A 15,271-nucleotide genomic window follows, 5' to 3' on the forward strand; every position below is an offset into this window, starting at 1 on the left:
GGGAGCTTCTCTTTCACACAATGCATCTAATTTGACACCAGCCTATTATAAAATTAAAATTCACAATAATTAACAATATTTAATATTTCTGTCTTATTGAGTGTTCATACAAAAAACATATTATTATTATTATTATTATTATTATTATTAATAATAATAATAATAATAATAATAATAATAATAATAATAATAATAATAATAATAATAATAATAATAATAATAATAATAATAATAATAATAATAATAATAATAATGCATTAGTCTTATATAGCACTTTTCCAGATGATCAAAGCCACTACACAAGTATTATGTCACTCCATACAGGTGTTAAGTTACTATTGTAGCCACAGCTGTCCTGGGGTAAATTGGAAGTGAGGCTGAAAATCTGTGAGACAACAACAGTATACTAAAGCACAAGCCACTGATATTCCGAGTGGTATCCCACCCCAATATTAACCAGGCCCAACCCTGCTTGGCAGGGGCATTCTCAAGGTGGTATTGCCACATACATACAGTAAATGGGAGCACAGGCAGATAACAAAATCCAAGGCAGCATCTATACAGGTATAATTATTAAGCCAATTAGTCTTTCTTTCAGAAAACATTTTAGTTGCAGTCTGATAAGGTACGAAAAACTGTGTGAATAAAAGACAGTGAGAGTAAACTCTAATGAAAGGTGCACCATTAAAGAAGAGATAGTGTGTTATTATTAGTGTCTGGAGCCAAAATGTGGTCTGGAGAATTCTGTAACAATATGTCCATGTAATAAAAACCACGAGTCTATCACAACAAGTTATCAGCTTTTAGTCTGAAATGTAATGCCTGAGGTCTAACAGAGCATGAAGAAGAACAATCAAGAAGAACTCAAGTATAATACAAGCTTTCATATTCAGCTGCATGTCTACAAAGAAGGCACAGCAAAAATGTTTAGCTTTTTTTTAAAAAACAAAATTAAATATAACATAGTAGTTATCCAATTTACCGTTTTAAAGTAAAGTATAGATACTACATGTGCATGGAAATAGTTAACAACACCATTGTCAGTTATCCATCATTTTGCAGACATATAAAACACTTCAGCCATTTCTGTGATAGTACTATTAAAGATAAATGAGCCTTTTGCTGTGATGCTTGGACTTGGAACCAAGTGCACCCTGAAGATCAAGCAGTGTCACGATGATGTAATGCAGCTGTAACATTCAGGTAAACGCAGAGACAGACTGTTCTTTAAGACCTTTACTTAATGCTCCTATCCTGATCAAACACAACTTACAGGAGTTCTATGACATTACATGTGACATGGCGTCATATTGAATATACCTACAGCTTGATACAGAATATACACACCTTAATTAGCGACTTGTTGCAGTAATGAGAATAATAAACTGGAATGAATGTGGAGAGATTGCTGTGTGGTTGGAGTTGCGTAATATATCAGACTGACAATGTAAAGTATATACACTTGATTGCATGCAAAAATCAGATTAACAACACTTGCAACACAGCAATGTTGCAGTGAAACTAAATCACTATATTTTAAATGCAAGCTGAATGTTTCTGAGATTCTCTTCATAACTGAATGTCACTCCATACACAAAGTTAGTGAGATATAACTCTTAAAAATACACCATAATAGCAGTTCAGTGACCTAAACCTTGAGCTTCAACTTGGCTTCAGTGTTTTGCGATGGCTGTCACTAAGCCCTGACCCTAATCCTGAAGAAAATGTGTACATAGATCTGCAAATGGATTAGTCTATGAAATGGGTCAAAAAGTTTTAATAATTATTACTATTATTTAAAATGCAGTATAATTTTCAATCAAAGGGGCATGGTGTTTGTGAAGTTTTGCTCACTGAACTTGCAGGACTACATGCCTGTAAAACTGGAGATAGATGCTAGACACCCACTGTGTTGAGTCCAACATCAAAGACAGGGAGATCTAGAGAGTTGAGGTTTGCACTTAACTTTACTATTCTCTCACATTATGCAGTTCAGTCCAGGTCTCCAAGTCATGTCTTAATGTTACTCTTCTATGCAAGTGCAAATGGGCATGCCATTGAGGGGAAAAGTGCACTGGGCTAAGCCCACAAATGGGGCAGGGGCTGGTGTTTAGCAATAATGCTAAGTGTATAGCAGTCGGCTTCAGTACAAAGCTGCAGCATTCTTTTCGTTTTCAGTTACCTGAATTATACTTAAAAATCATAAGGCTGATCTCAGCAATTCACAAAAAGACATTTAGTAATTCCAAGTTTGTGTAGCATTTATTTCACTTGTCGGTGTTTCTATGCCGCATTTTAACATCTCTCTTTATGTATCTTGCACAGATTTTTAAGTAATTTTTTATCAATATGCAGCATGATAATCTCTGTGTTAAAGTTTATCACTACAACCAGAAAAGGCATAATCATTTAAAATGATGCATAGAGCCCAACACTATATGTGTGGGCATTTATGATGAGACAGTCCTATCTGTTTGACCAGGCCTGCTGATCTGAAATCAGAGGCAGAGTGTTCTCACAGTGCATCAATAATGCAGCAGATCTTCTAGCGTATGTGTGTATTATTTGTTTAGGCTCATGGCTGGTGCCAAGCTCATTGGTTTTTCATGACAACATTAAATTGCATATTTACAACCTGAGAGAAGAAGCAGACAAAGAAAGCAACTTTTTACAGCAACAATTTACACAGCGTTTCGACAACAATGCACCTTAAATTTAATTTCTATTTGTGCGTATGTGTGAGGACTATAACCCCTGGATTATAGCCACAACATGTAAAGCAATTTTGATCAACCACTTCACCTTGCCAACATGGTCACTTAACACACACTTTGGCAGTGATTAATGTGGTTTCATGCTGGTGTCTGTTCACTAGACTGGAAACATAGCTTTACTCTATGTAACTATAACAGTTCAGCTAAATAACTTGCATAGCTTTAATGACTTTGTTATAATTAAACACTTGCAAAATGATGTCAACGTAATTATACAGTGATGTTGTTGTTAGTGTGGAGCAGCATGAGCCAACGTGTTTAACCGAAGTATGCCAGTCTGTACACACAATTGCTTTTGCAAGCAAGTAACCTAGCCATAATTGGCTAAATTCTTTAATCAAATTATAAAAAATACAGAACAAAATTACATATTTTGAACAACACTGAATTTTGTAACTAAATAGATAGTCTAGGTTTATGTATATGTTATGCTGTTACTATGCCGTCACTGTCTAGATGTGAAATATTCAGGTCAGATCAGTGGCATTATGTCACAAAGTTCTCATTTTTACATCCTAACATTGTGTGAACTGTGTGAGCTTCCACATTGACACAGGTGGTGATTCACTGGACTCCTTTATTCCACTATATTGGGGTAATGAGGCTGGCAGGCAGTTCCACCCTCCCACGAGACACATGTGAAGGTCATATTTAGCTTACTCACTAACACTGAAAATAATGGGAGCTTTGAGCCCCCCCTGATAAGGAGGTGCTGATAACAGGTTTGACAGTTTCACGCCGTTTTCATTGTTATACAAGATTTAACAGCAGATTGAATACGGAGTGTTTGATTTTTGAAATATATGTGAGAATGTATCCTATGATCTAAGAGAAATGTTGTTTTGTATTCACTGAAAAACACTCAGTTATGTGACACTTAATAATGTATGACAGATTACCAATTTACATGCGTGTTGACTGTGTAGTTATATAGTGATCTTTTTATTGATCTCCTAACAGCAAACTGTTGTAAACTGGCCCAAAAATATGGCTATTTTAGTAACTGTTACATCACATGGTTAAGTGTATTGATTTGACAATGTTTAAATCAAGGCTCAAAACGGTTCTGTTTAGCTGTGCATATGACTGAAAGTTTATTCTGCGCTCTTCTCTTTTAATCTTAATTTTATGATGAATATTTATGTTTTGATTAATTGTATTGTGATTTTTTTCTTACTCTGAAAATCACTTTGAATTACTTTGTGTACGAATTGTGCTATACAAATAAACTTGCCTTGACTAAAATAACTACTTAATGCTACTACCTCATTGTAACAAATTACTAAATATTACTGTATCTCAGCCTAGCAGCTATGTTTATAAAATGTTCAGTTTATTAGACAGTGGCTCAGAGATTAAAGTGTTCATCCACCGACTTATAGGCTGTCGGTCAAACACTGTTCAGACCAGTGATACTGTTGTTGTTTCCTTAAGTAAGATAAGTCAACCACCTTGCCTATAGTGTGGTCTATAGTGTAGTGTGTATAATGTGGTGTGTGAGTGAATGCTTAGTGGTCAACCACAATTGGTAGTGAAATTTCTTTATCTGATAGCCATGACATAAAAAGTAGTCAGTCAATGATAATTAGATTTACACTAATACTCAATTTAAATTGTATCCCCTTAGTTTGACATCGGATACAATAGAAGACTAACTTAAAAGCTACTCAATGCTTCCAACCTAAACCAATGACTTGTGACGCATAACCTCACAGCCTGTTTTAGCAAAGACACTCCCAGCCATTCACTCTTTCATTATCTTCCAGTGCTGTGTTCATTTCCTTTTCTCTGCAGTTCTCTCCCTTCAGACAGCTCCGACACTCAAATGCGAGCACAAGAGACAGATGCATGAGGAGGATACAGAAGGGGTGAAGAAAACCTAGCAGTGCAGTCAGGATAGGTCCTGAGAAAGCAATGTCTTAATGATACTGTAGCGTAGAAGAAAACTGGCTGAGAAATGACTGCATATGTATCATTGAATGCGAATTAATACTATTGAAATTATTAGAGCCTCAGATACATCAGAAGATAGATCTTAAAATGGTATGCAAAATAGCAAGTTAAATGATTGGTGTATTATTACCAAATATTGACAAAAAAGCAAAATATGAAAGCAGTCTTGAGTCTTATACTGGGTACCCCTGGAAGCCAAAATTGCTTTGGTGGATTATGTGAAAGTTTTGTTATTTCATTGCACATGTGATGAGGATTTGTGGAATCAGTGAAACAAAACAAAATTGAACTAAACTTGTATTTAGCACATATCTTTCTGATGACTAGTAACTCTCTCAATATGTCTGAGCTGCCCTCTAGTGGGTGACTATGTAGCAGCACTGTATTTTTCCAACGTCCCCATCAATGTTATTTATTTCTCTTTTTCTTAATAATAAACTACAATTGCCTCACAAAGCTTCCCTGAAAAGTCTGAAAATTGAACAGTGAATCAACTATAGACAATGACTGGGCAAAATCGTAATTTACTGGGTGATAACATACAATATTGAGATATCAAAAATGTCAAAATTGTTTTCATTTGAATGTCATTAATAATATAACATCTCAAACTCCAGTGATAAGTGATGTTTATGTGCTTTTGTGGGTAATTTTCCAGTCCATTCGCTATCATCTGATATTTAAACCTCAAAAACCTGTGGGATTGACTAAATATGGCCCTGAAAAATATTGAGAACATTATTTCTGGCAATATCACCCACCTCTAGTTGAAATTATGTGTATTTATTTGTGTAAGTCTAAGTGATTTTTTTTTGTGTGCATGTCTGTGAATTATAAAAGCGTCCACAAAATGTACCCTATTCCCCCACTTTCCTCACATGGTCACATAGTCCTCTTAAACTCCGGATTAACCTACTGGCCCAGGCTGAGGCCACCACTCTGAATACAGCATCTGCATAACCTCATGTAAACTCATATAAAGGAGCAGCTCAAACACATCTGTGGGGGCATGTGTGCTGGCTGGGCCCGGCAGGCTGACGTTAGTCTTGTGGATGTATGTGGATAATATCTGAGCAGAACAGGGTTAGAGTTTCTTAATGACAGGGGACATTTGAAAACCGGGGCAGATTCTGTGTCCTTCAGTGTAAACAGGCGGGCTGCCATCAGTTTGGTCTCTCCTTTAATCAAAATCAGACCTATCTGGAGATCTTCACTGATAATGTCCATACATGTCCTTAGTTTATACAGTAATCAAAGGTTTGCTAATAACAGGATAACATACCCATAACATTCACTAGTTACACCACTAACTTATCACTTGAGGTCAAAATACACAGACACATTTTTTTAAGATTAGGATTACCAATGTGTTAAAGGTACAATAGGTAACTTCCTTGAGGTAGCAGTGGCTCCATGGAGATAGATAAGTCTCCATGGAGACAAGCACGTGAAGGCCCTCCACTAGGCCAAATAAAAGTTTGTGGAGATGCAAGCCTGTTCATAGTAAAAATCTTGTTTTTCAGTGCAATAAATACAATCAAAATGAAAAAGCATCATTTTTGTTTATTTTTTTGGCAATTAAATGGTTTACAGAAAACTGTATATGATGCTAACCAGAGAGAGCAGCAATGTAAAGCAGGCATTCATTTAATTTAATTTGAAGCCCAAATGTATAAACGAATGAGAAATAAAAAAATGTAAAAAACTTCTGCATTTTATTTCTTTTTTATTGACAAAAACAATGAACCGATATTTTCTCAGAGCTTTGGAATGTGTCAACAGAAAATGCCCCCCTGTTCCCATGACCAAACTGCATTGACTTAGTGGGATGCAGACTGCGCCTCTTGGGCCAACAGAGCAGTCGGCGGTAGTAGCAATGGGCCAAACAGAAAGCAAAAGGGGAGTGAAAGCAAAGCAGCGCTAAGTGAAAAGCAGAAAAAGTCCACTCAAGCAGAAGTAACTGTTACTCTGTTGCTCACACACACAGACTCTTGAAGTAGTTCATTAGAAGTGAGCCCAATGCAATGATACGCCACACACACGCAAACACACACACAGAGGAATGCTGCTTCTGGTATTGTCTTCAAGAGCAAAACTCCGGCCAAGGCTAGCTGTGCTTTGAAAAACAAAATAACAGCCATGCACTCACACACTCCCGGGCAGCCCTTCCGTCCATTCTCCTCCACAGAGAGAGGAAGTACAGAGGGACAAGCACGGCCCCAGTCACCCAGCCAGACCAGGCCCAAATTCTGTTTCCCCTCAGAATTACTTTAAACACCCCACTCAATCGCTCTCTTTCTACAGAACAGCTAGAACTGTTGCTACCCAACCAAGCCCAATTTGAGTGGTCACAATTAGCAATTTACGAAGACAACATTTATTTAAGAACCATACAATTATGTAAACATTGTATTGTGTTGTCTGCAAACAGCAAAATATCCTTATGATCTAATTTTATCATGTGTAAAAATGCTATCCATGTAGTTCTCTAGCTCAGGATCATCTACAAACAGGTTTTGAAATGTTAATGTTCATTTTTTAGTCTGCTCTCACATTTAAATGCTCTTGGAGGTGATTAAAATGTGAACTTTGAACAGAATCCTACGATGGAAATATAATCACAATCCTACAAGTGTTTTACATAGTCTGTGTTTTTCCTCAGAACATGCTCAGTTATATAAAGCCATAACAAAGAATGTGACAGGATTGTAACAGGAAAGGAGGAAAAAAACAACTTCCTTCACTTTTTACTCTATTTTCTGCTGTGTGACATAGGTCATGTTTTACCAAGAGTCGCACACCTGGTTCTGAGCGTGTCGACCCTTTCATGAACTTTGATCAGTGCAAGGGGAAATTAAGGCTTTCACGGATCATACTTACAATTTAACTGCTATATTACTTAATACACTTATACTGAAATACAGAAAAGCCCAGTCTTCTCACCTACTTCCATTAGTTGCATCTCTTTCATTACGCTGTCATTTAGAGTGACCAGGGTTGGGAATAATGCTGCATAATGGGTATAACAGCATTAGTAACGGCATTATTTTTACCAGTAACAAATAATCTAACTAAAAGCTTTTTCCTCTGCCGTTATAGTTACTGTTTGTTATTTTACTGTGAGTCTCAGCAGCAATGACAGATCAGACTCAGCTCCCTCATCTCATTCAGAGGAGCTGCAAAATTTTTCCTTTGTTTTGAGAAGTAAATAAGGCCGGGACAAAGGATTAGAGACAATGACTGGCTAAAATAGAGATTGGCTGTAAAGGTGACCAATCAGAAGTCAAATACTCAATGTTTTCAGCGCACATGAGGAAATATGCAGATTTTTGTGGATTTTATGGATGCACATCGTTATTTGATGGCTTTTTTTGTGATGGGAGTACAAACTAACAACTACAGTGGGAGTGACAAGTCCATTTGGAGTTTGCAGATCGCTAAAAAAAGCTCTGTCATGTGGCGTGCACATGTTTGTAATGTTGTGATATCAGTGCGTTTAGTAAATGCTCTGTTTGGCCACAGTCTGCTGCTAAAAGGGGACAGTAGTTTGCTCTGTGTTGTTGTGACTGTACAGCTGCCTGTTTCAGCGCTTTTGATCTGTAGCTTACAACGCTGGCTCTGGGTTCGTTTGGTCATTTGCAGGCCAAGTAAGGCTGATTATAAGTTGTTTTTACTGCTGGGGTGTATTTTTGAGGATTTTTTTGTTAGCAATTTAATAGTTACTTTATCTGGTAATTAGTTACTTCCATCACACAGTTACGCAGTTACTAACACAATTACTTTGAGGGAAAAGTAACTGGTAACTATGATTAATTACTTTTTTTGAAGGATCTTGCCCAACACTGGGAGTGACACAAGGTTAGATGGAGTCCTGCCTCTTACCTTTGGCCATTTGGGGTTGATGAGTCGTGCCTTGATCGCATCGTCCAGGGCAGTGCTGTACTGGCCAAGGCGGAGGTAGGCAGCGGAGCGGTTACTGTATAAGATGCAGTTTTGGGGGTCCGCGGAGAGGGCCTCGCTGTACAAATGAACAGCCAACGCATACTCCCCCTGTTGACAAGCCTGGTTACTGCGGCGGACTCTCTCAAGGAATTCAGCTTTATTTAGGCCAAGACCAGGTGACAACTGGGTATCAGGTTTTTTAACTGCAGAGGACGTAGGCATAGGGGAGGAAGAGGAGGAAGAGGGCGAAGACTGGGCACTACGGGTCTTATTGTTGGAGCGGGAGCCAAAAAAAGAGAACTGTGGGGGAAAAAAGAACAAAAATTAGGGTGACATGTGGAATAATATTATAACAAAGCAATTGCTATGTTTATGATCCCTAAAAACTTAAAAACAGATCATTATGTGATTTCTGAAGTTTATTAAAATGTTGACAGTTTATATGTGTAATCTGTTGACTCTCAGGCACACTCAGGAAAAAATATACCAGAAATGGGCAAACTAATGTGGCAAAGACAAAAATGAAAGAAATGTTAGACTGGGTTAAGGCTAGGTTAGGGTTAGAGACTTAGTTTTAAATTTCAATGTACTTTGTCTTCCAAATATCGGCTATTTTTGATGGTCAGATTTGTTTTATACATGTAAACACACACCAATAATCAGATCTAGTTATTGTGTTATCTGATTATTCTAGTTATCTGATTTTTACTAACTGTGTAAATAAACTGTGTCTGTGTAAACGCATTGTACTGTGATTAAATTTTACCCAATCAGCATCATACTTTGTATTTCGGCTATTTCAGTAAGTTATTATTAGTATAACAGTACAGTGAATATTTTATTACTACTGTGTCCTAAATTCCACAGAGAGATCAAGAAGGATAAAGCCAAAATTGAGCGAAAGTCTGTTCCTCTCATTGGTTTCCGTCACACCCGCACAAACTGCACACTGAGGTTAGCTCTTTGCAGCGGCGTTCCCCTCCCAGATCTGGTGTTTCCAAATTTGTCTTTTCACCAGAGCACACACCAAGGCCTTCATTATCTCTCATTATTGCCTCTTTCTTTCTCCCTCACACACAATGTTTTTTATACATTATAACAATGGCAATGGGAGAGCTTAAAGTGCAACACATGATGGCTGCCATATTATTTAAGTAATAAAATTAACAATCCTATGGAAATCAAAATATCTGATCCAAAAAAAAAAAATAAAATCTTGGTTTGTTTTGTGTTTTTACCATGTTGTTCAATACACTACAACAGTTATTTGCACAAAGAGGGCAGTGCATCAGCAATCTTAAAATATGAACAGACAGATTAGCTGAAAAAACTATTTTCTCTGTTAGGTATATTTTATAATCGTTGGGTGCAATAATAGTGATTAATCAATTAATTTGATTAATTGTAACCACATAGTGTGTTATTTAGAGGTGTATTCATTGATATGACATAAACCTCTGTGGTATCAACATTGCTATAATAAAGCATAAATATATATGTCACACTTGACTTGATTATTCTAAAAACTGTTTCAGTACATGAAATGTTTCTGTGTAGAAACATTTTGGTTTCCAGAATCTGTGAACATAATCCACAGATCAAAGTCCATAAAATGAACGTTGTCGTATAATTTCACATTGCAAGTTGTTAAATCTGCATGCTTAAACACATGCAGCATTGTGATTGTTTCCCAACATATTTTCTAATATTGCTGTACAACCTAATGTGGGTTGTGGGAATCAATACTATATATAACTAATTGTGACAAAATTTGTTTTATACCGAGGAGATCTAAAATTGTCCAGGTATAAATGTGATGCTATGGTAGTCTCATAAGTTATAAGGTCTAATAATAGATCTATATGTTTAAATGAGAAAGCTGGCATCTGTGGTCTATTATTGCTCATTGTCATATTGGTGCCATCTTAAGCTAAGCAGCACCTTATTGACACAAAGCACGTCTGACAGAGGTGGACACTTGGATGAGCAGACAGCTCAAACTCACTCAGTGAGATGCTGCCTCTGCTCTGACAGCCCCTTATCAGGAGTGTCATGGTCATGACGTATGAACTGACTAACGCACAGCGACTGAAGGGTCATACAATGGGACCAGATCTGTATGGTGGAAAAACAAGAACAAAGCATCCATGTACACCCTGTCAAACACAGACACACTGAATCACAGTCTCTTTGTGGTCTGGGTCTAAGCAAAAAAAACCCAAACAAAAATACTAAACTCACAAATCCCTATGGAACTGAACCTAGTAGTAGCCTATTAAAGCTTAAATGCTCCATTGAACAAAGGCAGGTTGTTACTATGTCTACAATAGAGAAGTGTCTCTCTGCACTTGTGGTGATAAAGATAAGACCCTTCTAGTTTTGGGGTAAATGCTCTTTCTCTTGAGCCAAAATCATTATCTGACTGACCTTTCATTAGCGACATTGACTCTTGGGTAAAGTCACTTTTCTTATTCTTTGGACAATCTGTTAGTCTCAGCTGTGAACCTTAGCTTTTCTTTTGAGTAGAACCTGGCACAAACTTAAAGCATCCAAGTTACTCCAAGTGTCCACCAGATGACATTGTTGTCCGACTAAAGGTCCAAAAAGGAAAGTTATCATGAAAGATAACGACGCAAAGTCAATAGGAAGAAAGACAAACTAAATTGGAATAAACTGCTGAAAGTGGCAGCCAAAGTGTTTAGGGAACAAAGAAAGTGAGCGTATTAATGGCTTATGGTGCATAGTTTACCATATTGTTAAACAAAACAACAAAGTAAAGCTTTTGGTGCCCATTTACCTTTTCTTTCTTAGTTCTTGGCTTCTCCATCGTTAACTCCGGTGACGGCTGCTCCAAACTTTCATCCCATACCAACAGTGAAGGAGGGCCGGAAAACACTGAGCCACGGACACGGGACAATCCCTCACTGCTGGCAACAACAACACTTCTGCGGTGGGGCAATTATGTTTGGGCTAATTATCAAAGCTGCTCAATTTTCCTTGCGTAAAGTTGGTCCGATTTAAGTGCGCCATGTTCCCAGTAGCGGAATGTTGGTCCGATGAGAGGCGGGGATCCGGTCCTCAGCTCCAGTCCACAGCTCCAGTCTGCAAGCTCCAGTCTGCAGCAGAGGTTCAATTACTCCTCCTCATGACATCACAGGAGGAGTAGAGTTACCTGCGCGCTTTTATTACATCAAGTGATAGTCAAGACTGAAGAATGGGCTTTACCACTCTACTCATGTTGTATCCAACTTTATTATGAACATTTTTAAATAATAAAAAAGGAATGGAAAGAATCATACATTATCAGGATATCACATAAGTTTAGAGGTTATAACAACACAGTAATAATAGCTATATTTATTTACATCTATTTACATTATTTTGGAGTACAAATGGCAGTACAAGGTTGTGCATGACATCTATTAAGATCTTAACTAATTACAAAGGTTGACAAATGAACAGACATGGCATGGGTGTTGTAACAGCACAGTATTGAAGTTATTTTAAATCCCGGATAAGCATTTCTGAAAACAGGGTTAGTATTTTATAGCTTACCAAAAGTCCGACTGTCAGGATAAACAGTTCAGTGCACTGCAACCAAGTCAATTATTCTGAAGTCACGAGATGGAGTTAAAAAGGGAAGACGCCCAGGATACTTCACGTGAGTATTTTAGTTTGCAGATTCTTTTGCATCCATCTCACAGCTAAGCTTTCATTCTGGTTTCTTTCTGTTAGTTTCCTTGGTGTGATGTCTTCTGCGTTTGTGGATCTGTGGCAGCACCATTCTGAGGCACAGTCTGTGAAGCCTGGTGGATCTGCCTTTAGTGGCCCTCTTCAGGGTTGGTCTCCTGACATGTAGTCTCATCGCCTGTAGATGGCGCTGCTCTTTCACATCTGCACTGCTGGTGGCCTCCTGAGAGAGTTGTGTACCAACCACTACCACTTTGCAGCTGTTAGACCAAGGGACAGACACAGAAATTAGAGGATGTGTGACTGGAGCTGTGCCATGTAATTATATCAGAGAGTGTGCATAAAAAGTCCACTTACATTTGTCCCGCTGTACAGTCTTGTAACACAAAGCAGGACTGAGAGACATGGTCCAACAGAAGCGTCTGCACTTCAGTCAGGGCCGGGTGGGCTGCCAAACTCTGGAACAATCTGCAGGGACAACAATAACAATAACTCTAAAGTCTAAATGATTGTCATAGTCACACGAGCACATCAACAACATGCATGAGAAGGCAGTCCATGCAGTGTCACTCCTCGGGTATCATAGTGGAATCTAAATACATCTGTGTAAGCACTGCCACTGTGCCTTATGTAACTAAAGTGAATGTGTGGCCTAGTTCTGAATTACAAACCATCACATCATGTCTGTACACACACACATCCACTCCAATCAGCCATAAGGTCACTGCAACTAAATATTTACACTAGAGTTGAACTTATCTCTTTAAAACTAGAATTAGTCTTTTACCTATTGGTGCAATTACAGTGGTACATTGTCCTTGGTTCATTGTTGTGAAAGCCATATTTCCTTTGCAGAGGAAGGATCCTGTTCCCGCATTCATCAAGATACTTATAGATAGCACACGCCTGGTGCCTCTCTGGAAGATAAAAATACAAAGACGTGTTCAGTGCGGCCACATCACACATTAAATTTGATACAAGAAACAGATCTCTACATTATTGATTACCTGTAATATAAGTATCCGGCAGTGGGAGAGACTGGTTAGGCGCTCCAGTGGGTAGTACAGTGGTGGTCCTCACTGATGTGTCTGTGCTTGTTGGTGTGATGGATACAGTCAGTGTTACATGTGTGGTACCAGAAGACTCTAACATGGTAGAGTAAAGTGGTTGTGTGATGTTTTGGACAGGAGTGGCCGTGACAGTCGTGTTGAGGCTAGTGCCATTCATATCTTCTGTTGTGTCTGTCACATACAAGGTGGGAGAATGAACCTCTGCATAAAGAGCCATTTTGGTCTCTTTGCACCTACACAATAAGAAAAATCCAATCAAAAAGTTAATTTCAGAAATATAATACTATGGATTGCCATCACACACAGTGAAAATGAACTTACATCCCAAACCAGTTTCTCTCTGCACATTGCAGTCTATATGAGAACTCGAAGCAGTGCATCTTGAGAAGATTGAAGAAAGTATAACCAACCACATTAGAAATGCTGTCCTGGGCTTCCTTTAGACAACTGCGAAACCTATAAGATAATTTGAACACCTTGAGAAATGGGTTAAAATAATACAGAAATTGTATTTTTATTGATTATACCTGTTGTCACAGTCACAATGAGACATGGTGAAGATATTGCTGTTGAAGACTCCAAACTTGGAGTGAAAGGACAGAATGGTGTCTTGGCATTGGTCATGTTCACGGCAACATTTGTCTGTTTCTGAAAATACCCCTACATATATAGGATAATATTTAATTTAGGGATATGTTATGAAACTGTAAAAAAAAATAAAAATACATTTACAAAAATATTGTAAAACAAACTACATATCTTACCCAAATCTGAATAGGATGGTGCCTTGTTCCCAGAGCCACACCACAGTGTTCCTGGCACAATGAAGCCACGCTTGACGCGCGGTTTAGACTTGGCCCCTGACACAGCATCTTGACGGACGCTTCTCACCAGCCTCCCCCTGAAACTGCGCTCCTCATGGGAAGCGTGTGGCAGAGAATCCAGAGAGGTACAGTGCTCTTCCTCATAAAACAAACTGTCAAAACTCACGTCTAGTTGGTGTGAAAATGCCTGCTTATTCTCCTGACACAAAGTAGTGTACTTTTGGATGATTGCGTCGTTGTCGCTGAAGGAGCAGCTCGACATTGTACCTGCTGATGACCAGATGCTGTGATAGAGCCGCACAGACGAGTCGCCCCGCAGGAAACTGTAGTGCACTTCACCGTTTGACAAAACTTTAGTCCATGTGCAAAGGATGGATGCACCTGTTAAGCTGACTGTGAGGAGTGTCAAAGCGACCACAGGATAGACGTGCATCATGGTGCGCGCGGTTGGAAAAGACAAAAGAGGATGTCCTTTTAAAATCCCTGTGTCTGCGGGGAAGACTGACAGAAAAAGGCAGATACCAAGTTGAGTTTGGTTTAAATAATAAACAAAAAGGGGGTGTGTGTTCCGGTCTGCAGATAAGATGGTTGTCTAAAGGCTGGTTTATAGTCCAGCCCCGCTCAGAGCAGAGCTGAACCAGACGAGCTTATGTGGCGCTAATCAGGCTCCACGTGCGTCGTAGGATTTCAAACTATTTAACTTGTTATTTATTTATTGTGAGAATAAACATCATATTAGGCATATATTTCTGTGCCTAATTTGAGCTGTTCCGAATTGTTTTTAATCAGCTGTCCGTATAGTGTTTGTGGATCAACCCATCACAGCGTTTGGAGTTAATTCAAAGCGTGGTAACTTTTCGGTGGAGGTGCACGTCCTCAGCGGCGCACGGTACAGGGAGCACCGCGTTCATGTGCGCCCGAGAGCTGTGCAGCACATTTGCGTAGATTTGGCATGGACCATAAAGCAGCCTTAAAACACACGGCGTACCCATTTGTTATTTGAATAGATCCATGGATG

General features: G+C 38.6%; 2 protein-coding genes across 2 annotated transcripts in view; both read right to left on the reverse strand.

Moving 5' to 3' along the window:
- The window catches only part of ttc28 (tetratricopeptide repeat domain 28), a 37,779-nt gene extending 26,102 nt beyond the window's left edge, over positions 1-11,677 (reverse strand). Inside the window, exons 1-2 of the mRNA XM_033989123.2 lie at positions 11,467-11,677; positions 8,610-8,969 (exon numbers count right to left, since the gene is read on the reverse strand). Of these exons, the coding sequence (XP_033845014.1) occupies positions 8,610-8,969; positions 11,467-11,496 (390 nt within the window). The 5' untranslated portion in view covers positions 11,497-11,677. The remainder of the gene's footprint in view (positions 1-8,609; positions 8,970-11,466) is intronic.
- Positions 11,678-11,903: 226 nt separating this feature from the next.
- On the reverse strand, positions 11,904-14,830 carry pla2g3 (phospholipase A2 group III). The gene is made up of 7 exons (XM_033989124.2): positions 14,194-14,830; positions 13,957-14,089; positions 13,751-13,885; positions 13,367-13,662; positions 13,147-13,276; positions 12,717-12,827; positions 11,904-12,619 (listed from the first exon to the last, which is right to left on the reverse strand). The coding sequence occupies exons 1-7, from the start codon at positions 14,687-14,689 to the stop codon at positions 12,382-12,384; spliced, it is 1,539 nt and encodes a 512-aa protein (XP_033845015.1). The 5' UTR covers positions 14,690-14,830; the 3' UTR covers positions 11,904-12,381.
- Between the last annotated feature and the right edge of the window lie 441 nt (positions 14,831-15,271).

This window comes from Periophthalmus magnuspinnatus, chromosome 23, assembly GCF_009829125.3.
Source record: "Periophthalmus magnuspinnatus isolate fPerMag1 chromosome 23, fPerMag1.2.pri, whole genome shotgun sequence".
Classification (NCBI taxonomy): domain Eukaryota; kingdom Metazoa; phylum Chordata; class Actinopteri; order Gobiiformes; family Gobiidae; genus Periophthalmus; species Periophthalmus magnuspinnatus.